The following is a 27127-nucleotide window of genomic DNA, read 5'->3' as shown; positions in this document are numbered from 1 at the left end:
CTGTGGAAGCATTTTTAAGCAAACAATTATTATCTGTATTTAAAGATATGTTTGTTAGAAATCAAAGTGGTAAGCTATTAAAAAACCATATAAAGCAAGATCATAGAACGCAAGATATATTTTTTTTATCGAGGACCTTGAATTTTAATATTGTTTAAAGCTGAACAGACATGTATTATATAACTACACACAGAGACTTTCAATACTAGTATTACAAATGTATTACAATATTTTACTTACTAGTATAGAAAGTCCCTGCTACAACGAATAAAGTGTTTAACTACTTAGGCATTGATCATAATGTTCAGTCTCGTACGATCGGGAGACGCATCTGGTGCAAGAAAATTGGTACCGTTAATTTTATTAAAAAAAATGACCCAACAGCTGATTCGGCCGGTAACGAATTTCCGATGTCATAAAAGATTCACAATACAAAGGGAACTTCCTCTGCTAAAAGTGAGCCCCTAAATAAATGTGAATAGTTAAAAGTTTTATTCAAAATTATCGAAAGCAAAGTTTCATATGTGTTCTCGTACGAATACTTAATAATAAACTGGAAATCCGCTTGTATTATCGCCACACTCAAACTATGAACAAAGTGTAGTAGTCAGTCGAGAACCAGCTTAACTGAATAACAGGCGGACGGCCACACGAAAAAAAAAATTAAAAAAATACTGAAACGGTTCACTTTCGATCCAAAAATCCGAGAAATGACAGATATATATGGCGTATCATGATAAAACTGTTAAAACTGTAAACTTGTGTTGTTTATAATATAAATTCAAGTTCTTCGTGTACATATTGTCAATATTTCATTTTATTACTTAAAAAAAAGTTTTGGTGTAGAAAATTTAGGGGAGGCAGTTGCCTCCCCTGCCTCATAGGTAGTTACGGCCCTGTTGGTGTATGGAAGGACGGAATATTATAACAGAGATGGTAACAAAATATGTTAAAAAAATTAAAGTTACTGGAGACAAATTTACACTTGACAAACAGACAAGCACTGAATTGGATGGTAAGAATACTTTTGAATTCACTGCACTGGCTCCATATGAACTACCTTTTACTTATTTAATTAGCTAATAATGCTTTACATTTCGATCAGTTTGTAGAGGTGAATATAAACTACACTTGGATAAAGCATTACATCAATCAATATTGTAAAAAGATCAAGCTTTATCAGTGCTATACAAATGTTAGTTACAGACAAAAATGTGTCTTTGTATGATCAGCACACGACAATTTTAACTGTAAAATTTTGTTTAATAAAGTTATATTAAATACCTTTTGTAAAATTATTTGGCCCTTTTTCTTAAATGCAAACACTAAAAGGATAAATTCTGAATTTCATAAGGTATGACAAAGGAATAGTATGCATATTGGGTATTTTCTTATCATTGGCTACTGAACAGGGGAATAATCCATTCATTAGTGACTTGGTAGTAAATTTCTTCATCTTTTTCACATTTGTATCCAAACCAGGAGCATGAGCAAATATATAAACCAAAGCTGTTAGTGAAACCCAACAACCAATTAATACTGCTACTGCTTGTTACTAAGGAGATTCATTTTATTTATGACTAAGAATGTATCCACCAATCAAGAGACTCCAATCTCTTTTCCTCTGTTGCTGAGGACATGTATTTTACTTTCTAATCCTGCCAGTGTATATACTTGTGATGACTTTCTCTTTCCTACTAATGCTGTACCACTGAGGATGTCTTTATATTTGATTTCTCCTGAATGGTTCATATCAATGTCCTCTAATAAAACACCAAGCTGTTTCTGTAAAGCAAAGCATAATTCTGCTGTATGATATGATTTAAATTAAAATCTAGATTTTACTCAGCTTCAGAATTACATCAGGGAATATGTAAGAATCATATAATTTCATTTACTACTGAATGGCATATTAATGTGGAGCAAAACTAATGCATGTGATAGATATATTTTTATGACATTTTGTTCTTATTTATAAATCTGAAAATTCTTTAACAGTATTTGTAGTAAACAAAATGGAGCTATGGATTACATACTTGTATTCTTTTTCTTTTAAAATATCTAAATAACAATTCAATTTTATTCATGCTTGCATTTCAAAACTGGTGGAACGTTATCACTATAATGACACTTCAACTACATCAAACAATTGTACATTTTCTAAATTGGAAAAATTTTACTGTATTGATATACAAATTGCATTAACTGTTGAAAGATAATTATTATAATAAATATTTTTGAAGAAATTTTCAACAATGATACGCAAAATTGTTCACAAAATAAAAATCACAATTTTATGGATCCATCCATAATGTTCAAATTGCCTGATTGTATTGCCAAGTAATATAATCCCAATTATTTTATACCAATTCTCTGAATTTATTGCCCATTCTAATGGAGTTTATATTTGTTATGAACTTATGATACATCAATAACTTGCATTGATTGACTATAGCACTTTTTAATGGATACCTAATTTTCATTTTGCTGAAGTTTATCTATAATATTACACCAATAACCTAACTTGATTGTTCAATACAAAATAAAAAGATGTGGTATTATTGCCAATGAGACAACTATTCTCCAGAAATCATATGATTTTGATGTTAGCAAATGTACATTTAAGAAGATAAACCACTAACCTGATTTAATTGCCTAATGAGTAATGAAAGTTTAAATTGAGTTTATCAACACGGATACAAAACAAACCTGATTTTTTTCTCAGCAATATTGAAACTGAAATCATGAGTTATTATGAAAAATAATATTTTACACTGAATAAAGTGCAAGAAAAATTGATCTTGTTTTCTGAAAGATATAAGTTAATGACTAAATACAAATCTCACAGATTTAGTTGACAAAATTATCATCAGTTCCCATGCTAAAATATCCTTATTTGATAAAACCAGTTCTTGAAACAGCTAAATTGCCTCTAAGTAGCTGCCAATTTTCTCAATTTAATTTGCAGATTATAATGAAAAGTATTGAACCTACATTTGTTAGACGTAATCCTGCGGTTTTCAGTGCCATCTTTAGATCCTCACTAGAAAGGTTACCACTGTGATCTTTATCCTGTTGTAGGAAGGCTGTCTCTATATCTGGTCTGTGTTCTCTTAAGAACTTGGTAAATAACCGCATCACACTAGTCTGAGACTAAAATCATAACACAATTACATGTAATGGTATCATACTAGGCTGAGACTATAATAACTAGATGTGTTGAAACAACATGAAAGGCGTCACTAGCAATAAAAATTAAAAAAAAATTGAAGCCATTTTTTAGGGGTAGAAATTTTCAAAGTACAAATCTCTTAATTTTAGCAAAAATCAGTGTATAGCTTTAAAATTCCTGTGACCCCCTGGTACTAGAAACATTCTCTCAAATTACAAATAATTATGTGATCCAAAAATAAATCATATAATATAGTTGCAGTTTTTCTCCTCTTGTACTTACTGTATATCGCTGATATCCACCGGATCCACCATGTAATATACTTATATCTCTCTCACTCTGAAGATCTAAAATTTTGTGGTAGTTGGCAGGGGACAAGTTCATTTCCTACAACAAGAGGTTTTATTACTTATCAAATGACATGTTATTGATGTATTCAACCATTTTGCAATAGGTAAGTTTTATTTTGTATATATACCAGTATGGAGTATGCATATTGTCCTGAAAGCTGAGCCAGACTTTAACTGTTCCATTTACTGAGGCTATACTTATGTTACATAATTATGTACATCAAAATAGCTATTTTTTAACCAAATAAAAATTTTACCCAGAATTTTTTGTATTTTTAAAGTCTGGATTATTTTCCACAGTGTCAGTGGCAAAGTAAGGGTAAGCAAAGACCCAACACAAGACCCAAATAATAAGCAACCAAATAATACATTTTTTCACAATTTCTTTGACTTTATTCTAATATTGATCAACATCACATAATCATTTTGTCTGAAATAATAGATATCTTTAGCAGTCTCATTTACAAAAATATTCTCTAGAATTCTGAGTGCGGGCAAAATATATAACTTTAACAACAGATTAAAGGATGTTTGCTCCTCTCTTTTTTAAATTTTCAGAATCCTCTGGTTTAATCCATGTACAATGTATTAACATTTAACATTTTGCCCACTAACCCCTACTTTTCTTTTCATGTTTTTATTACATATACTTTAAAAAGCCATATTTTAAAATCTTATGAAATCCTTGTTATTTTTTCGTAGTTTTTTAAACAAAAAAGAGGCAAATGTTAAATTAAGGAAAAATCTAGAGAGAATAATTTCCCACCAAATTTTCAATGGCTTTATCTTGAAAACAAGCACATGGACCCTTCTTTTTGTTTTGTTTTTTTAGTTTCTTTATTCTTTATTCTATCAATGTAGAACAGTCTTTCAAAAAGCTTGTTATTTTTTTAAAATAGAGTAGCAAACATCCTTAACAAAAATTACTTCTCTTAAAAAGAAAGATTGAGGATACATTTTTTGTTATTATTTTTTTGGTACAAGAAAAAATTAAAAGAATGCAATTTTCTACAGAAAATATGACAAGATGATGATCCTTTTATATAAAATTGGCTTATAAATTGCTGACAAACCATACCATGCATTAATATATAATAACTAATTCATTGCAACATGGCATAAGGCAATTTTCTTTTTTTCCCCTTATTTTTGCATAGATATTATATGAATCACAACAATATCAGCTATATAAACTAGCCAACATATTAAGTCTTCAAACATAGTATATGTATGTGAATAAAAAGAGATGATGGTATATGCCTATGAGACAGCAGTCCAACAACACAAATAATAGAAATATATCTAGATATCAAAATACTGTATCCAACATTAGACAGATGTTTATAAAAAATGTCAAGCTCTGGCCTTGAAGTCATAAAACTTTGCTCAGTGCTCGGAGCACAAAAATCATGCTAAAACATGGAATCCAGCAATTTGATTGGTTGATTTTTGAGTATGAGTACAAAAAATTGACTCGAAAAGTTTTATGACTTCAAGGCAAGAATTGTAAACACTCGTTTGTCCATTTGACAATGTTTATGCTTAGAAAATGATCCGCGTCCCTGCTTGGTCACCTTTAGTCAGAGCAAATACAACACAACTAATATACATAAATTTTACAACATAATTACAATGAAATATATCTCAACACTTCTCAGGTTCTAAAACCCAATCTACATATCATGCAGATAACATGCAGACCAAATGAACAAATGTAATGATCTATGGTGAAGATTATATTTCCCATTCCACTTATTATGTACTTAAACAATTAGTTTTTGACCAAGTAAGATCTTAATATATATGAATATATATATATGTTGATATATAATTTATGTTATGTTTTAATTTTTGCTAGTAATATAATACATGTACCCTGATCATTGTTAGTTTTCAAAAGTGTTCAGTATTACAGTAAATGTATATTTTATTGAGAGTATATAGGGATTTAGAGTAGGCTTTTGTATTCCTACACAGCATTTGTAATCTTATAGTTTTTGCCTCGCAAATGGAATTTTAATGGCAAGACATGTGATTATTACACTTTACATTGTTTTTTTGTTACAATAAGACCTAAATGATTTACTGAATGTAACCTTGAAGAATCCAAGAATATATTTACTGTATGATATCTATTGAAATAAAATTTATAAATATTTTACCCCCGCCTTCCCTCTAAAACTGCTTGACTAGCTGTTGGATGCTCCAAGCAGCAAATATTAGAATAAAGAATGGAAACATTACACGACTAAGTAGGATAGTAACATAATGGGATATGGTTATACATGCCTTTTTTTCTTGGTGAGACACATTGAGTCAACTTTTTTATGGCTAGCTAACAGGAGATAAAACATGTTAACTTTCTTGAACACATAAAATGACTCAAGGCTCACCAGTTCTTGATCTTACTTCAAAATATCTTGTGCCTGGAGCTGAGAAGCAGTGAAAAAGTGGTAAATACCAATTTCAAACTTTTAGGCTTTACTGCTATGTAATTGATTCTTTAACATCCTGCTCTCTAGGTCATGAAGGTGAACATATTTTATATCAAAACCACTGATAGGGTTCTAATATTGAACTATTTACAATGGTTAATGATGGAATCTAACATTTTTTTATTTGTCAATTCATTAGTATTACTGTTAAGGGCTACTGAATTATCAATTGCATTCAACATTCAGCATAATCCATTCCTGAGGAACTTGCAATTGTAACAATGACCATTTTTTGAAATATAGAGATTTTTCAAAGGAACATAACTAAATTTTGTTTTATCAAGATTCTACTAAGACTACTTCTATTGGGGCAGGAAAGAATAATGAAACGTTTTTTTTTAAACAGGTACCAAAAAAGAAGTTATTAGATGGAATTTTGTTAAAACTATCAGCTTACATAATTTACTGACTGTTGAATTATCTATGCATACTATTGTTCTGCTTGATACTAAATTTTTGAAAACTAATGAAGAAAAAAAAAACCAAAGAAAGAGGAAGTTAAAATTAATTTCCCAGAATTCTCTTCACCAGAGATCCTCCATGACACAAAACATGCTATGAAGTGATGAAGCTGTTCTGTAACTGAACAACCTGGCCAATAAATACTTACCCCACAATTCTGAAAGCAGGCAATTAAAAATTGAAACACTATCACTTTTTATGAACAGAATTGGTACTGTTTATTCCTTCATAATCAATTGATATTGTCAACAATTGCAAATCCTAAGTAGAGATTTTTTCTCAAAAATATGCAATCTTAAACTTTTAATTTGTTTATATTTACTTTCAAAAACATAATAATACTCAAATATCTCATCTTATGATATGATTCCATTAACAAAAACAGAAAGTTTTGATTAAAAAAACAACTCAGATGAAGCAAGAAAATGGAGGTTCTCTCTTTCTGAAGAAATATAAAGTAAATTGTACTATGGTTAAACCTTCTGTATTGATTCCCATTTTACTTTTTATTCCTTTTAATAAAAACTAAATCTATCAAGTCTTCACAAATTCATTTCAAATTTGTATAAACTGTTTTGCTGTTCAATAATTATATATTTTCATTGAATAAACCACATAATATAGAGGGTGGTAAAGGGTTATTTTCGTGCAACGTTTTCGGCCTTTTTATTTCACGTGTTTTCGTGTTATGGTGTTTTATTTCTCGTTTTCTCGTGTTTGGTTCGATGTGCGTGCTTCGTATTTCCCCTTGTTTATTTTCCGAGTTTCGTGTAGGTGGTCCTAATTTCTCGTTCTCATACCTGCCAACTTTTCAAAATGCCCATGGGGGTTTTGCATGCAAGATGGCTGCCCTAGTCCTTAAAAACCTTCAAGGGGGCCTGCAAATACATTTTAATATTGGATTTTTGGCTTCTTCTTACTTTTATAAGTCTAAAGTTATTGTTAATTTAATTCTCTTGTTTAAATAGTGGACAAAATTGCTCTTTCAAAATTTCAATTTAGGAGCCTCCATTGGGGAAATCCCCCACAAATAGTGACAGTTGAGGGACAGTTGACAGGTATGCGTTCTTGCCGTTTTCCGCATTTGATTAAAAAGTAAATTGGAACTAACTCAAAGTCAGTGAGTTATAGTACCTTTTGAAACTTGTGTAATATAATAGAAATTGATGATGTATATTGTTACCATTCTACTTTCTATTGTATAGGTATGGTATACATGTACTATAGTCCATCATGATAATATTTTTTTCCAAATCAGATGCAAGTAGCAGACCGTCTTAAACAGTTAAAGGTGATCACAAGGTCGTTATGTCCATTTACAATGTCTACATGATCTCCAAGAACCACTGAGTAATATCTGCTAATACTTTTTTTCTTAATATTTACGATTTTATTTCTCGTGCTTCGTTTTTCCCGATTTTTATTTTTCGTGCTACGTTTTTGCGATTTTTATTTCACGTGTTTCCGTGTTCAGTACCCCCCTTTACCACCCTCAATATACTGTATACTGTGTAGGATAAAAAAAGATATGTGATATAAAATTATCATTTATAAAAGAAAAGGCATGATACAAAATATATATTAAATGTTCTATCAGCTACAATAAATATGAATGAATAAAGTACCAGTACATGAGCATGCAAGTCAGTCATTTACAAACTCAGTCTTCTTTTGACCAACTAGAAGGATACATGACTTTATTTGGAGTTAAATGCCATCAGCTAGGTAACCATAATATTATCTCACATTTGAACAGGTTTTGATTAATCAAGAAAATAACATTTTTTGTTCCATAGAATTTATTTTGTTCAGATAATATTTTTTAAATTTTGGAATTATATCCCCTTTCCCAGTGACTGAAAATGTTTTTTTTATTATACAAGTATTGTTTTTGTCTTAAAAAGTCTGATGTGTGACATATATATCTCGTTGTTAAGCAGTGACATTACCTCTAGAGATACATAGTTCAGTGTTGGCTGGAGTTTAACCATGTTTATGATGCTCTCCATTCCCTCATCTCCCATTGGATTTAAATTTAACTGAAAATACAAATCAAGCAAATAAAGATGAATTTTGTTGTGAGTTTAATGATTTAAAAATACATTTTTGCAACATATGGAATTAATAAGTTCCATATTTATAATATGCCATGATTTTTAAGACAGTTTTGGAGTATCTGCCATTTACTTGCTGTGTATGATATAGATAGATTGTTTGTGTTTAACAGCACTTTCAACACTATTAGCTATATTATGGTGATCCACTTACAGATTAAACCTTTAATAAAATTAAGAATGAAAATAGAAAATATTTCAGAGAGACAACAATTCAAGCAAAGAACAGAAATGCATTAACTTTGAAATGAAATATTTACCATCTATTTTTGGAGGTACATTGTACTACATTAAATATCTGTTTCAACAATAGTCAGCCACAAAAATACCGTCATTCTATTTTCTGTAATGATCTAATATGACTTACTATCAATGATTCTAACCCTGTATTATATTTGATACCGTTACTGAGGAGACTGGCAGCTTTCTTGTTGATTCTGTTATTACTACAAACAAAAAATAAAAACATGTTGTTATATCCTTATGACGAGTTCTTAAAATTGTTCTTTCTTAATTTTCCAATTCTATATAATATCTTATAAACATTTTGAAAATCAAATCAGATAACAACGGTTTAAATGATTTCCTGGGATCAAACATTCTATGTTTCTTATTTACTTGAGTTCAAGCACTTGTAAGTTTCTATTTCATCTGAGATCAAGAACTCTTAGTTTCTTATTTACCTGAGATCAAGTACTCTCACTTTGTTTTTTCCCTGATATCAAGAACTCTAAGATTCTTATTTACCTGATATCAAGCACTCTGAGTTCATTATTTACCTGAGATGAAGCACTCTGAGTTCATTATTTACCTGAGATCAAGCACTCTGAGTTCATTATTTACCTGAGATCAAGCACTCTGAGTTCATTATTTACCTGAGATCAAGCACTCTGAGTTCATTATTTACCTGAGATCAAGCACTCTGAGTTCATTATTTACCTGATATTAAGCACTCTTAGTTTCTTATTTACCTGAGATCAAGCACTCTAAGTTTCTTATTTATTTTCAAAGAATTCTGCATTTCTGTCATACCCCTCTCACCAAAACCATTCCAGGATACATCTAATACTTCTAAAGTTTCATTTTTCTGGAAATTAATTTACAAATTATTCATGAAATCTAACAGTTACTAAAAAAAGAACATATGAATAGAAAAGATTGTGGGTATTTGTAAAATGAAGTAGCAACACAATTAAACAAAAAAAAACAACAGATACCTTAAGGAAAAAATTCTGGCTTCACCAATATCCAGGTGACTATCAAGGGGCGGCGCGTTCTCCTAACCCCTTTTTGTTTGACAACTAATGCTTTTGTAACAGAACATATGGTTGGAACTCTCCTTTTTAAGTTTTTAAAAGAATAGCTGTATCAGCACCTGGAGAGGCACATAATCATGTAGATAGGTTTAACTTGTTATAGTACCATATGTTAACCTGTAACAAACATTTAGAACAATAACTTTTGTTGTAAGTTGACAAATATTTTGAAGGGTCAGATTCCACATTCTACCAGTCCTTATCTAAGAAACTGTGCCATTTTGAATCCCAATTTTTTGCCTCAAAATCTTCTTTTGTCAATGTTTAACCATTCAAAGCATACAAAAAGTATAAAAACATCTAGTGTTTTTGTTTGACATTGGGAATACCTATCACTTCACATTTTGTAGATGCCAGTGACAAAGTAACAGTTTCACAGACTTTTTCATTTATGGCATTTTAAGCCAAAAAATTTCTATGATATGAAGACTTTTTGTCAATCTGAAGTCCAACAATTTTAAGATCCATTGCAGACATGAATTACTGCAGTAATATAGTAAATAACAAGAATGTGTCCTAAGTACACGGATGCCCCACTCGCACTATCATTTTCCATGTTCAATGGACCGTGAAATTGGGTAAAAAAATCTAATTTGGCATTAAAATTAGAAAGATCATGTCATAGGAAACATGTGCACTAAGTTTCAAGTTGTTTGGACTTTAACTTCATCAAAAACTACCTTGACCAAAAACTTGAACCTGAAACTCCCACTTTCAATTTCTATGTTCATTGGACTGTGAAATTGGGGTCAAAAGTTTAATTTGGGTTTAAAATTAGAAAGATCATATCATAAGCAACAAGTGTACTTAGTTTCAAGTTGATTGGACTTCAGCTTCATCAAAAACTACCTTGACCAAAAACTTTAACCTGAAGCAGGACGAAAAGACGAATGAAGGGACAAACGGAGGCACAGACCAGAAAACATAATGCCCCTCTACTATCGTAGGTGGGGCATTATTGTCGGTGGGGCATAAAAAATAAAACATAAAAAAAAATATAACTTTTTATTAAAGGTGGTAATAGTGACTAACCACATGACACAAGTTTTTGTCCATATTTACAGCTGATAGAATTTCTTACTTGTTTAACATTCAGTTAAGCAGTCGTTTAATTTTTTTAAATAATAAGCCTATGAAAAACTCAACATCAAATAAAAACATATGTGCGAATTAGGATGGTTACTGTATCATTGTTGATGTTGTAAAAGAGTTATCAAAGACATCACACAATGCAACTCACTTTTTTAAGACAAGTTAAAAGTTTTATGTACTTTGATGTTTTAACTATTGATCATGAAGATGTCCATGTCCAAGATTATTATCAATGATGATCCCATAAGCATTCACACTTAGCTAATAATAAATAATACCTTCAGCCGAAACTCCATTGTGAATACATTTGTGAATTCCTTGTTGATTCTTAACTCTAAAACCCAGGTAAAATTTTCATATGTTTGTTAATTATTACTTATAATTCACTATCAAGAAATATCTTAAACAATTTTATGAGACTTTAAATAGGGCATATATATTATTTACATGTAGTCTGTTTTCCATGGATTAAATTAAAAATCTCATGTTTAAGCAAATAGATAAAGACCCGGTCTATTAAAAAATAGTTCTTCACACTGGCTCCTTATTTTATAAAAACTACCTTGACCAAAAACTTTAACCTGAAGCAAAACAGACTCTGACAGAGGGACAAACGGTCGAACAATCAAACGGGCGTACAAACCAAAAAGCATAATGTCCCTAGATGGTGCATAAAAAAAATTAAAACTGCATGATAGGTACAGTAATAAATCAATCTATAGTTTACTTACAATTAAAGCATTTGCAATAGTTTCAGCACCTTTATTGCGTAGTGAATTCCAACTTAGATCTAAATCCAATAAGCCTTCATTCAATGCCTGAAAAATAAAATACACAAAATTTCTAAAAGTTATCTACTAGGGCAGAATCATACAACATGTACCAATAGCTAGAAATATTTGTGTATCAAAGTATATTCCTGCTGCTCTTCAATACAACAAACTGGTACAAAAGTAAGGGGAATAACTCTTATCACACAATAATCAGAGCTGGATACCTGTTTTCGTACGTAGCTGTTTGTAAGTTATAAACAGATAAGGAAAGTATTTATTTGCTGTTCCTAGTTGAACAATGACTTATAATCAAATACAGTTCTTTTTTTACTGAGAAGACCTCTTCATTTACTTACAAGGGCTCCTCCAAGATAAATTCCTCCCAATTCTCCAAAATTATTATTACTAAGATCTAAAGATGTCAGTGATGTATTAGTCTTCAAAGGTTCAACCAAGTGCCAGGCATCCACATCTGTTAACTGATTTCCTGTCAAATAAATATACTGAAACATGTTCACAGAAATCAAAGTTCAAACTTCACTTTAATCATTCTTTCTTTTTTTTCTATGTGCTTGTACATTATAATATATTATTGACATCAACAGAAATCTTCAAAACAACAGACATTGGTGAAGTATCATAAACCAAAAATGGGTTACCAGCTTGTTAATTTGTATACCGGTATGGCATAATTTATAAAGGCAAATCTTCAGTAGAATAATTTGAAGAAGCTTAAGCACTCATTTTTCACTTTACAATTCTGATATAGTACATTGTCCTTCCACTTAATATTCTCAATTCAGTGACACAAATTCCACTTAACTTGAAAACATCTATACAACAGATACAGCTTTTGTCTGCTAGATTTCATTACTAAAAATTGTTGACAATGAGGACCAGTAGAGAAAATTTATGAAAAGATAGATAACCTCAATTTTCAAAATACTGAAACACTGTGGATTCATCTATTTTCATGGGTTCCAATTTTCGTGGATTGCAGAAACCTTGCATTTTATGGATATGTGATTTCATGGTTCTGCAAAAGTCTGGATACAACTCTAAAGAACTTTGGAATTTGTTGAAAATTTTAATTTGTGGTTCACCTGTACCCACTAAACCTACAAAAATTAGTATCCGATGTCAGATAAATAATAAATCCACAGCATTCTGTTTTACCTTATGACATAGTTTACCTGCTATGGCTAAAGTTTTGAGTGTAGTGTTGTATTCTAACATGTCTCCTAAAGCTGCTACTCCTGCTCGCTGAATAAAATTATTGGAGATATCCTGAAAAAAAAGGTAATATGTCATTAAATCACTGTTAGGAAAGTGTTTATACTTTGTCATTTTCTGTTTTACAGTTTTCGTTTTTACCTTTCCTGAAAACAATGCTGCAAAAAGAAAATGTTGTCTAACCCAGTCAATAGAGTATAGGGATATATATATCAGTCCATTGAAGATATTTTAATGAATAGAAATGTAATACCAGGGTGAGAAATGGTATTCTTTAAATACGAGAAATTCCAATTAATTTTTTTTAAAGATTTATTACTTTTCACAGAAAAGGAAATTCAATCAATTAAAAAAAAATATTATGAGATAAACCAATGGAAGCAAAAAGCCTGTACTAAATAGAAGACTAAATACTTACTAATGAGACAATAAACATGTTGTCTTTCAGCATTCGAGCTACATATCTAGCACCTTCAGATTCTAAGTAGTTGTCTGCTAAATCTAAATTTTCTGTTATAGTGTTAATCTACAGAGAAAACAAATGAATGAGTATATTTAAAGTTTATAAAATAGAAATTGGACTAAACATTTACCATCATACATTTGTACTGTGGCTTTAATAGTTTTGGTAGATGTAAGTCATTCAATATTATTTTTTTTATTTCACAATAACCTGAATCCAAACAAGCTTGACACTCCATGAAACAGGTTATAGTTATATTGTTGTTGTAAATCATTTGTTTTGCATTACATGTATTGAGATAAACATAAACTTAGATATGAGAAGATATGATATGAGTGACAATGAGACAACTCTCCATCCAAGTCCCAATTTGGGCCAGGTGTACTAAAATATATGTAAGAGTTCCGTGGAACCCAGTGTCTTCGCCTACTTTGGCTGCAAATCACAGGCTCAACAAAAATGAGGAAAAAAATCAATAAAATTTTTTCTCTTGATACCATATCTTGATTGTAAAAAGCTTCTGTCCAAGTTTGATAAAAATCCAGGATAGTTTATGAATCTTATAAATGATTTAAAAACTTCAACTACAGACTGTATGTAATGTTAATTGGAATAAAAACTAGGTCCAGTTAAAGTAAAATACAGATAAACAGGTAAAATTTAAAAAAAAAATCCTTCTAGATTCTAGCTGTTAAACAGGCTTCTGTTTAAGTTTAGTACAAATCAAAAATAGTATAAGAAAGTTATTAAAATTTTAAAAACTTTAACCACAGAGTGCATGTGTTGTTTCCTGACAGAAAATCTAGGTCCATTTAAAAGTTAAAATACAGAAAACAAGAGTGCACACGCTGAAATGTCTCGCCTTTTTTACTAATCATTGATATTATGTTGATAGTCCTAAATATAAAGCTCTATTAAAACTGTCACATAAACTTCACATTAACCAAGATAACTAAAAAAAAGACTAATGAACCATGAAAAAAAGGTCAAGGTCAGATAAACCATGCCAGGCAGACATGTACAGCTAACTAAGCTTCCATAAAACAAATATAGTTGACCTATTACTCATAGTTTAAGAAAAATAGACCAAAACACAAATACTAAACACTGAGTATTGACCGTGAAAATGATGTCAAGGTCAAATAAAACCTGTGCAACTGACATAGATCATAAAATATTTCCATACACCAAATATAGTTGCCCTTTGGCATAAAGTATTAGATAAAAAGACCAAAAACTCAAAAACTTAACTTTGACCAATGGACCATGAAAATGAGGTCAAGGTCAAATGACATCAGCACCCAAGACATGAACACCTTACAATCATTCCATACAACAAATATAGTAGACCTCTTGCATAAAGTATAAGAAAAACAGACCGAAAAACAAAAACTGAACTATAAATACTGAACCATGAATATGAGGTCAAGGTCAGATGACACCTGCCAGTTGGACATGTTCACCTTATAGTCCTTCCATACACCGAATATACTAGCCCTATTGCCTTTAGTATCTGAGATATGGACTTGACCACCAAAACTTAACCTTGTTCACTGATCCATGAAATGAGGTGGAAGTCAAGCGAAAACTGTCTGACAGGCATGAGGACCTTGCAAGGTACGCACATACCAAATATAGTTATCCTGTTACTTATAATAAGAGTGAATTCAACATTACAAAAAATTTGAACTTTTTTTTCAAGTGGTCACTGAACCATGAAAATGAGGTCAAGGACATTGGACATGTGACCGACGGAAACTTCTTAACATGAGGCATCTATATACAAAGTATTAAAGCATCCAGGTCTTTCACCTTCTAAAATATAAAGTTTTTAAGAAGTTAGCTAACGCGTCGCCGCCGGATCACTATCCCTATGTCGAGCTTTCTGCAACAAATGTTGCAGGTTCGACAAAAATGATTTATTTTTTTATACAAAATTTACTTCTGGATACTATCTTATGATCATAAACAAACTTCTGTCCAAGTTTAGTAGAAATCCATTAAAGTTAAGAAAGTTATTCAAATTTCAAAAACTTTAATCACAGAGTGAACATTTGTGGCAGCGGCCACTGAAAGCTCGACAAAAATGGGGGTGAATGGGTTTCTCGTAAAATTAGCTTTATCCTACCACAAACTAATGTGACTGATCCAAGTCAGACCTTATAAGTATTTTTAGCAGTCTGTTAATAAATTTTCTAGATTGGAAATAACTTAGACCTTGATAGATGGTATAAATACTTGTTGTTTGTTGATGACTATATGTTTTCAGGTTTTATTGTTTAAGAGTTGTTGTTGTATTCCAAACTCTTTTTTTGTTTGTTCACACTTATTTAAGGTCAACACACACATATATAAATATTATTGTTGTTGTTTTGTACACTTTAAAGGCGTTTATTTTTATAATCGTGCATGCAAAACAAATTTCTTGGTAGAGAATATATATATATGTATATATAAATAGCTGATGATTTCAACATGGATCTATGTTAAAGGATTGAAATTAAAATTTCAAAAAATTATTCCAGTTTTTGGTATAGCATATATTTTTCCAATTTCATTTATACTATTAATAAAATGCACTGGCAATATAGGATTTTGTAAAATAGTGAACTGCTTATCATGAAACTAAGGATCTTAAAATTTCTTTCACTTAATCCCAAAAAGTGGTACAGTTCAAATCCGATCAGTCACAGTCACACTGAGTGCATTGGTAGTGAACAAAAATAAAATAAACAATGTATTTGGTTAGATATTAATTTTTGCCAAATTTAAATGTTTCGGGACCTAAAAAACAATATATCAATAAAAATCAATCTATCTAAGTATAATCTAACATTCAGTTTAAACTTTCTTTCTATGGTTGTATTGACTTTATCAGAGAAAGCAAACATTGGTTGAGATTTGTTTAAATTTACACTGAAAGTTTTGACGGTATAGAAGTATAAGGTAAGCTTCCACAAATATAACAAGATTATAGCAAATTCAAGTGACAAATAAATATCCTGTAGTATACATTATATATTTATCACCAACTTGATATTGATTCCTAATGACAAAAAGTTTTCATTCTTTGTGGTCTAGCTACTACATTTTTATATATTTGAGATGAGGAATTTTTCCTTTACTTTTATTTGGATTTTGAAGGAGTACAAAATAACTAATTGCATTTGAATTTTCTTGTCTGTTATAGATTCAAACAATCGTAAATAAAAAAAATTGCTGTTGTTCACTTTGGGTTTAAAAAATAAACAGATCTGGGTCCTGTAAATTTTTTTTTTAATAAAAACAAATTATAAAAACCCAAACAATGTTGTGACATTTGATTTTTAAATGATCAATTTGACAGAATTGATATTTTAAACTTTTTTATATTAACACTCATTTTGGCAAATAGTTGATTCTATTATATTAACAAACAGTTTGTAATGGTGAAAGAATTCATTGTAATTCTTAAAATACAGAAGGTATTGGGGAAACAATATTTGTCCATGCTTTCTGCTCGCAACTGATGATAAATTTTACCTCCAGTGCTCTTGCTATAGGCTTTGTTCCATTTCCACCCAAATAATGATGTCTCATTCTCAGATTTTTATCACCAAGATGTTTATTCATATATGTCACTGGTATCAATCCTATAATAAAAATAACAATATAAACACAACACAAAATGAGAAACAATGATAGTCTGTCTAAAGGGGGTGATAAATGGCTGCTCCTTGTTAAGAGAGAGCAATATCTATTGTATGTAATAGACACCCATTTAGATTTCGAATCAGAGCAGGCTAATGCCACTACAAGGCAGCCCTCCCACCAGCAAAGTGGAAAGATATTACATGTAATGTAAGTTGTAATAAATGTTTCCCAATCCACTATAAATAAATATGTTTAAAGCTATGTATACTATAAAAAATGTTCAGCTGCATGTATTTGCATAAATTAGTGACCTTGTGGAACCAGAAATTATCTGACCAAACATGATTTTTGATAAATGAGTGTTTTTATGGGTTTATAATAAAAAATTCACCTGTCTTCTCACAAGCTTCATTGTATGCAGTTTTTCCAGTTGGGTCCAACTCTTTCTTTTCGTCAACTACAAGAAAAAATCTTCTTTTACTAAGGAAATATATTTTATTTTTTATACAACTAAGATAGAATGCTTTTCCCAAAATGGTGAATTAAATCATCTATTAATCGTTTTTACAGGAAAACAGAAACATTTCATGTTCTATGGAACTCATCAGCGTACTTACCTCAAACGATGGGTATCAGTTTTTGTCATTTCCAGACTGGAATGTTGCTGTTTTGGAGGATTTTTATGGGAGATTGATCAAATGTTCCATTCAACAAATAGGCAGAAAATTTGCATTTTTTATACTTACTCTGTAGTTTTACCTCTTCCTACATGTAAATATTTTCTTTTCCATTAAAAAACAAACGAAACATTAATTTCTACATGTATCTTATTGCATATTAAAGCTTCCAACTATCAGTGCTTTAAGTATCTGTCTGGTATCATATGCTTCATTGGAAACATTAATGTCTACATGTATCTTATTGCATATTAAAGCTTCCAACTATCAGTGCTTTATGTATCTGTCTGGTATCATATGCTTCATTGGATGCAGTGTTTAAATGATACATTTGTCATAAAGCATCTAGTAAATGAATCATGTTATAGTTCTTAAACAAAGGTGGTATCTCTGTCTGGTCATAAATGTTTTATATTTTTTAATATTCAATTTTTTAGTCTGGAATGTACATGTTGAAAATTATTCCTAGACATTGAGTTGTGCACATAGATTGCTGAATTGCACTTAAAAAAACAATCAAACTTATAAATAGCCATTTACTAGTATTATATTAAGCTATGTGAAATATTCCTGTCTTTTAATAATCCATATTCATCAATCAAAATTCACAATGAATTTCAGGATTCAAAATATGTCGATCATTGTAAATACATGATGAAAATCCGTTCACAACTCTAAAAGTGTCTGGGAAATTAAGTTAGTTCTCAAATTTGAGCCATACACAAAACATTTGTATATTTAAGAAATAGTTCAAGGGGGCTTGCAGTTATATTGATTTTACCACAGGTTGGCCATTTGGTTTGCTGATATGCGAAGGGTAAAATATCAGCATTATGAAGGAGCAACCAATTGAAAAATCAATATAAATTCAAGCCCCTATGAATTATTTCTATATTTAGACTAATATAAAAGACAAAGACAGCAATTCTTTTAGAAGTGTTCTAGGAGAAGGGAATAGTTTGCCGTTCTTCTAATTGAACACAATATTATATAATTAACATCAAAGACAAAGAAAACTGAATCAGTAACACGAGTAAACAGTTTGCAATGACATATTAAGACAGGTTTTGATAAGGTTGATTAATAATCGTCCTTTTGTTTAAAAAAAAATAAATGTTTCTGTTATTAATTTTCATGCTCTTTATAATTACATCATTGTTCAATGACTTATGATAATAACACCATCTGACCTTGAGTAACTCATTCATAAGTAGGAGTAAGATTGAAACAACCCTAACAATCCATGATGTTGGTGATTAGCTGACATCAATACAGTAATATTTTACAACTGCTGCATGTGTACTCAAAGCAATAATTTGAAGAACTCATATTAGAATGTTGTGTAAATAAACCAAATTAATAATACCACAACAAATATATTAAGAGTGAAAACATTAATGCACATATAACAGGAATTACTGTTAAAGCAGAATTTTTTTTCATGACAAAAAATTCATTTACACACTGTTAAAATCAAATCATTGAAATCAGTTTAATATATTAGCTATAATGATGCTTGAAATCAAATACAGACTTCTTTAATGCTTTCAAATTTTTAAGCACAAATAAATAACAGATTAAACATTGAAAAAGATAAAGCATATCATTGTAACTGTAATTATCACAGTTATTACCTCCCCCTCTCCAAATTAAAGAAAAACAACTATAATAAACAAAAACTGTAATTTCCCATTGGTATTCAAATTTGTAGTTCAAGCATCATTTTATTTTGTTTAATCTAGTCAAGAAGCACTTCTTTTTTAAACCTTTTCTATTCTTTTTAATTTCTTCTATTTCCAAATCCAGGATAGCTGTCAAAATGATAATATTTAGATATTTTCATTTCTTATATTGAAACAAAAAGCTAATAATTGACTCTGAAATTCTGGCCAGAATTTTGTTTGACCCTAATTCTTAAATGTGGATGCATATTCTGCCAACAATTGAGGTTAAAAGGAAATTTCTCACGGTCAAGAAAGATTGCGATAATCAAATTTTACCTCATTAAAATGGAAAGATTAAATTTTAATAAATTTTATTTTATTGTTAATAAATCTACTATAAATAACTTTTTCAACATGTCATGTCTACATTGGCCCTGTGAATTTCCGAACATTCTTTTTGGAAAATACCAATTATCTCTCACCTATTATGATCTTACGATTGAGAGGCTTAGACTACAATATAAGGCATAAACTTCCTTTGTATGACTCCTTATTAGTTTATTGTCAAGAAACCTTATTGATATATTAATAGAACAATTAGCTGGAATAATCATAGCAGAAACCTGATAGTAAATTTAGGGGCATATTATGCCCTGCAAATTTACCCAAAAAACAGAATAATAACTATTCTTTAAACTTAAGAGTACAAACTTCCAGAAAATGTATGAATAAGCCTAGGCATTATGACACAATTTTACTGAGACATCTTTTAAGGGACTTCATATGAAAGATTCGTCAGTTTCTTGGCAAATATTAAGAAACTTGAAATTTCGGCTAAATTAACTTATAGTAGTGTAAATGTGTCATTCAAAATGATTTGCCAGTAAATTTATATAAACACAAAAACATTGTGATTTTAAATATTTCTTTACCCTTATTTGAATTAAATTGTCAAGTTTCAGTTATACATGTACATGTATTGCAATTTTTACTATTTTAACCAATATTTCCATAGCTAATAATACAACCAATGTTACTATTGTAAAGGTTAACTTCCAGATAAACTAAATAGATTCAAAATTTTAAAATGCAAATATAGAGAAAAATCAATAAAAAACTCAATTTGAGGGCCAATCTAACCCAAACTTGTACAAGAACTGTCTCTATTGTCAAAAGAAAACTATATTCAAGGTACAAATTTGGTATCAAATATGTGCCTACCTACTAATATTAAATTGTGGGAGTTTGAAAGGGAAAAACAAACAAATATAACAAGCTATTTAAGGACAAAATAATCAATCTAACTTAGTCTACATATATAATAACTGATGCATCTTAAGCCAATATACAGATATACAAATAAACATTAAATGTGGGCTGAAGTTAAACAAAACACTGCTGATCTTATACTGTACAGATGGTCTTATCATTATCTAATACATTCAGTTCATCCACTGTAATGTGAATACAAATTGTACATGTTTTATATAAAAAAAATCATGCTTCTATTTCAGGGAAGTGTAAAAATATAAAGCAACAAAGAACTGTACTTAATAAGTATGACTGACTCATGTAATTGAAATATAAACTGTTCCAAACAACAAATATTCACCAAAAATGGACATTTATTATAGCTTTTAAAATGAAGGGTCAACAAAATTCAGCAATGAATACTAGCATCAAATGAATAATACTAAATCTAAAAAAGGTAAACTCTAAATTATATCACACTCCCCCTCATGTATTACCTTTTTGAACATCAGCCTCTAAGTCTGTATCATATTCGTCTGAGTCATGTGGAGACCCAGCTAACCAGGATTCATATGTTGGATGTTTCTTCTTCTGTCTTCCATCTGTGCCATTTTCATATCCATTTGTGATCGCCCAACTCTCTCCATCATTTTCGTTTTCTTCTGCAAGGAAAAGGATTATTTTGATAAAAGAACAATAATATTAGAGCTAAAAATTAAGCATTCAAGCAAACACATTTATTCAAACTTTAGTATGTTCCCTATTGGAATTTTGAAAACAAGGATTTATTTTTTTTGTCAAGAAAATATGGAAAAAATGTATGTATACTGACATGAATTCTTTCTAATACAGTGTATGCTACACATACTTTAATAATGAAATTAAAAGAAAACCTGACCCTCAGAAGACATCCTTGGTTATAAGAAGTTTAAGAGGACAGATTTGATAGTGTTCATTTCTTAATATCAATATTGACTAGATTTATAGCAGAGTAAATATTAATATATGGCACTTGTAATATGAAAGAAGTCCATAAGATACTTAATATATCAACTAAATTCAATAAGGAAAGGCACATAATCGTAGACTTGAAAGTGATATGACATTTAAACAATGAAAACAAGTAAATGTAGCAGTCGAAGGTTTCAATAAACAGTACTTTTAAGTCTTAAGTTTTTAAGTGCATATGTTACAACACATTTACTTTTTTAGACAATTCTATACAAAAGAATAGGCAATATTTCTTTTTTTTAGACAATATTTATTTGCACAAACACAATTACATTATATTGTAATGGCAATCAGTATTGATACTTCTATATGTATAAGTTGCAGAGAGTTGAGAGATTATTAAAACAAAAATTTAATTATTTATAAATACTATTTGATTTAGTCATGTTAAATTAACTCATTATTTTAATCAACTGCTGTTCAAAAAGGATTGCCTCTCACTGTTTCGAATAACTATTTACAATAACAATATGTTTTTAAACTTTTACTTCATTGTGAATTTCATAATACCAACAATTAAGTGGAATTAAAGTCTTAAAGGATTGTAATTAGTTGACATGACTGTTGTTTTCTATAGCAGTTCACTATAATTTCTTACCAGTTGAACAAATTGCTTTGGTAAAACAAATTGATATTTGGTCAGAATTTGAATAAACAGCAAGTGGTAGAGAGCAACACTTGTAGTCAAGTCACAGTAATTAATATCTTAAACCTTTACAAAACTTGCATGAAACTGAATAAATATGAAAGTTAAAAGACATAGGACCTTAACTCCATTATCTAACAAGTAAACAGATTAAACCATAATCCATAAAGTCATAAACATGTACCTTGTATCAAAAATCAGCTTTTAAAATTTCTTTATCCATATATATTAGAATTTTTTACTAGTAAATAAAAAAACCAGACACTGATTACAGATAAACATGTGTATAATAAACATTTTAATAATAATGACCCTAAATAACAAATAAAGAGTTCATTACCTGACATAAGTGTTTTAACACCACCATCCAAAGTGGTATGATTTGTTTCTGCTCTATCACTTTCTTCATTATGCTTTGACATTGGTGTACGAAGCATAAACTGTTCACCAGAAAATGATTTTGGTGAGGATCTTGGAGATTTCTCTTTCCTTGGAGTGGGCCCATTTTTTGTTTCAAATGAAATTTCTGTTCTAGTTGGAGTCTTGCGAGAAATTTTCTTTGAAGTTTTTCTTGCGACTTTTTGTGACTGAGAGGATTTAACATGTGCTGTCCATGGCCTGCGTAAATTTGGCATATGTCTGACTGGCACCTCATCCTCGGTGGAATTTATTTGCTTTTTTGGCTTAGAGGAGTGAGGTCTGATGACACTGTGTGTTTTGTGTCCTCTGAATGGTGGCGATGGAGTTCTATGACGAGCGGAGGGAGAAGGAGTTCTGGATGCTGGTGATGGAGTCCTTGATCCAGATCCCCATCCAGGAGATGGTGTTCTTAGCTGATCATCCATGATCTTACTAGAAGAAAAATATTAAAGACTTTTCCTATTATAAATCATAATCCATTGCATGTAATATCAAATTTGAAACGAAATTAAAATAACTTTGTGGTCGATGATATAACCAAAACTGAAACTTGGTTGATATCCAAGTTAAGACTGAGTCATATACTAATCAAATCTTTTGTTTATACTTTAAATCCATATTCACTGTTTGAAGATTTCTTTTTTATCAGGCATCTTGGTCTCCTAGGATAAGACGTACATTTCTTTAATCAAATTTGCATTAATTGAAGATAAAATTACGCTTGGTGTATGAAGGGTTCCAAATTAATCTATACTTTTTTTTGGTGAAATTCACAGATTTTTCAATTCTGAAACTTTAAAGACATGTAGAGAAGATTGATAGAATTTATATTGCATTACGTAATTTGATAAGATTTTTTTCAATTATTCACAATTTAAACTAAAAAGGAAAAGTCATGTTTATTAGAGGAAATAATCAGAAAAGAAGTAAAAAGGAGAGTTTTAAACATGTACAGACTACAGAGTATAAAACTTAATGAGACATTATTAGCCTCAGCTTCAATTTAGACAAAAATTTAAAATACATTTTTTTTGCTTCAAGTATAAATAAAAGAGACATTTTGAATTAAAATTTCGTTTTAAGCAATCAGTTTGACCCAAATTGATAAACATGAGCTGAAAAACATTCATGATGTATTATTGCCTTTGCAATTAACCTCATTCATGTCATTGAATCCATATTTAAGTGATCTTCAATTTTACCCCTCCACTAGTGATAGGTTACAAATATACTAGGTGTATTCAGCTACAAGAAAAGAATGTCAACATTGAAAGTAAAGGGTGAACCAATTGGTTGACTGTTCTGATCCACAAAATTCCTACTTATACAGATAAAATGTTAATTAAATAAATATTTTCTAACCTGTAAAATGAAATCAAACAGACCTAGAAAAATCTTATTGCATGTGCTCTCTTTTTTATGTTTATATGGGGTTATATGACTGTTGACAGTCTTCAGTGGTCATATTGATGGTTAATCAGAAAGCGTTTAGACTAAAATACACAGGAAATTCTGATACATATTATCGAGTGTATGCATTGATAATTGTTTATCTTATATATTTTTCATATTTGGAAACATGTTATACAATATATATATATGAGTCATATCTGTTCCAAAAAAGAATTTGACATTTCAATTTTGATGCCCCTTTAATTCATATTAGAAAAAAAATATGCAGAAAAAAAATGCCCATTTGCAATCTTTTATTTACAAACTTCAACTAAAAGTTATGAAAATCTCTAATTTCAAAATCTCACAGAACAATCATTCTGACATGAACAAAAGGCAAAGCTTAAAATTAAAATGTTGACTTCTGATTTCCATATATATATATGATCTGAACATTGAAGCATACTCTGAGAAGAAATGTTGCAAAATTCCAGTTACAGAAGAAAAATAGGTATATTCCCTTTAGTGATTTTGCTAATCTGAACTCTGCTCACTTACATGTATGTACTGTCATTTCAAAGTGTCTCCTAAGAAGCAACATTGAAATGAATCAAATCCTTTAAGTGTTTTTTAAATTATAATATCAATACGTTTACAAATCAACCTTGAAAGGAATGAAAAAGAGTGTTAAAAACTATGTCATTTAACTTGTGATATATTTTTAAACAAACATTATGAAAACCAAAATGTTTTTACAGTTGACCATACTAACTTGAAAAACAACTATTAATATCAAATACAAGTACCATTTTATGACAGTTCTTCGTAGATTAAAAAATGAAAATAATTAAATCCCACCTAATGAATACATGTATGTACATTGTATTTGCTAATTTTTTTTTTACATTTTAGTTTTTTTTATATTTCAAATAATCATGATAATAGGAACCTGACAATTTTTACACTTTTGAGATTTCATTGTTTTAATTTTAGAATTAAATCATACAAAACTAAGATATTGAGGATTAAGTTTTAAGCTTTTAAATGTTATATTTTGAAACCATTTAAAACTTGAAGTTCCCTGCATGCTCATAAATAAAAATTGAATAGTATAAAATATTCTTTCCATTATTTCCAGACAATGATACACCATACAGATTTTTTTTTATAAAACTGGACATTCTTTAGCACTATACACATTGTACATACATGTATACATATATAGTGTAACCAATTTCTTATCAAAGAGTTTTATCCATTTTAAAGTATCATTATAGATAATAATAAACTTTTTAATAACTTCTTGTCAGACAAATGTGTAGATATTGTAAAAACAAATTCTATCTCTTTCAACCTTTATTTCTTATTTAGTTTAACATACATGTATATCAATAAATTTAAACTAAATGTAAGTAAATTAATATCTTAAAAAAATAAATGCTTAGATATTTTAATTGGGCCATCCTGTAAATAATATACAGTACATGTACATGTACATATCCTGTAAAAAAGAAGCATACTTATTTTTTTTTTTTTTAACTTTTATCAATCTACTTGTAGGCACACCTTAATGAAAACAACTTATTAGTTTTTAAAAAAATAATCTTTACACTGTACTACAAGAAGTACAAGTGAACCCCTACTTAGGACTCCAAATCTCAAACGATTTGAAATGGAGCTTCCACATAAATAACATCAGCAAGAAAGCCAACGCCACCTTGGGCTTTCTTCGGAGGAACTTGAGGAACGTACCAGAAGCATGTAGGAAAGTAGCATATATATCCCTTGTAAGATCAACCATGGAATATGGCGCAACAATCTGGAACCCATATATGAAAGGGGATATTGACAAACTAGAACGTATCCAAAACAGAGGCTTACGATTCATAAAGAAAAACTACAGGAGTCGGGAAACAGGGTCCATAACTAATATGAGACGCCAGCTTGAAATGGAGACGCTAGAGGAAAGAAGACACAGCCTCCGTCTTATCCTGATTTACAAGGTGGTTGAGGGTCTGGTGCCGGCTCTACCAGCCGACAATTTTGTCATACCAGCAAGACCGAAACGAACAATTAAAGCCAAAACTTACTTAAACTGTGAAACTGACAATATCATTGAACGTCAAGTTATTAATAACACCAGAGGACTGAAAGTACCAAATAGCAACAAACCACAGTACAAACATTCATTTTTTGTGGAAACAACTATTCACTGGAACCAACTACCAGATAAAGTTGTGCATGCAGGTTCTGTAGAGGCATTTAAGACCGCTCTACAAGAACACCGCCCATAACAACGGCGCTCTTCTCCACCGTGTATAAAAGCCTTAATAGGATTCTACACGTACCACTACAGATACAGGTATGTATTACCCTTTTAAAAAAACTTTATAATATAAAAAAGTATAATGTTGTTTATCTATTAAATTGAATTAGACCAATACAAAAGGGGGACATTAATAATAATATTTTTTTATTCAGAAGCAATATGACTTATAGAATAAACATTTTTACAATATTTTTTTTAAATGAGTTCATTTGTAACTTTTGTTGTAATTATTTGTTATTTCCTTAGCCTCATTCATTAGCCATTATAAAATCTCAAAATCTCTACCAATTATTCAGGTTGACAGTCACCTAGAAAGTTTTGTTAGTTATACTTTAAAGAGTTTTATTTTTTCTCAACTTTTAAAGTTTGCAAAGTACATGTTATCTGGTAATTATAGCTTACCAAGAATATATATTAAATAATTTATTTCCCTTAGGTACAATCAGCAATCTTCACGTTCATAATTAATTATCACTTCTCGGTACCACTGGTGTTGATCGATATCCCTGCATTTTGTAAGTATAAATACCATATATCAATGTCCCTTGAGCATTCCTACCTGAACTGAATACACAATCGATTTTTATCTCCAATGTAAACACATTGGTTTTTCTACTTCCGTCGTAGAACGCTA

The 27127-nt window shown here is 30.0% G+C and overlaps 1 protein-coding gene across 5 annotated transcripts; it reads right to left on the bottom strand.

Annotated features, from left to right (window-relative positions):
• Positions 1-477: 477 nt before the first annotated feature.
• On the bottom strand, positions 478-27126 carry LOC134690899 (uncharacterized). Of its 5 annotated transcripts, none has more exons than XM_063551079.1 (16): positions 27053-27126; positions 22693-23204; positions 21193-21357; positions 19547-19591; positions 17495-17560; positions 16993-17102; positions 13426-13533; positions 12968-13061; positions 12131-12261; positions 11733-11819; positions 9565-9680; positions 8961-9039; positions 8429-8518; positions 3455-3559; positions 2995-3153; positions 478-1785 (listed from the first exon to the last, which is right to left on the bottom strand). In XM_063551079.1, exons 2-16 carry the CDS (start codon positions 23195-23197, stop codon positions 1600-1602), a joined length of 2046 nt encoding a protein of 681 aa, XP_063407149.1. In that variant the 5' UTR covers positions 23198-23204; positions 27053-27126; the 3' UTR covers positions 478-1599. The 5 variants fall into 5 exon arrangements, with proteins under 5 accessions (XP_063407149.1, XP_063407134.1, XP_063407141.1 ...); XM_063551064.1 differs by having other exon boundaries at positions 26896-27121; XM_063551071.1 differs by having other exon boundaries at positions 27023-27076.
• Between the last annotated feature and the right edge of the window lies 1 nt (position 27127).

Source organism: Mytilus trossulus, chromosome 1 (genome assembly GCF_036588685.1).
Source record: "Mytilus trossulus isolate FHL-02 chromosome 1, PNRI_Mtr1.1.1.hap1, whole genome shotgun sequence".
Classification (NCBI taxonomy): domain Eukaryota; kingdom Metazoa; phylum Mollusca; class Bivalvia; order Mytilida; family Mytilidae; genus Mytilus; species Mytilus trossulus.
This window is presented reverse-complemented; position numbering and strand designations above follow the sequence as displayed.

Coding starts and splice junctions, on each gene's coding strand:
- LOC134690899 (XM_063551079.1), bottom strand. CDS start 23,197: ATGGATGATCAGCTAAGAACACCATCTCCTGGATGGGGATCTGGATCA. Junction 12,262..12,967: donor CAAAACTTTAGCCATAGCAG/GTAAACTATGTC, acceptor TTTATTTGACAG/GAAATCAGTTAACAGATGTG. Junction 11,820..12,130: donor TTTATCTTGGAGGAGCCCTT/GTAAGTAAATGA, acceptor TTTATTTTTCAG/GCATTGAATGAAGGCTTATT.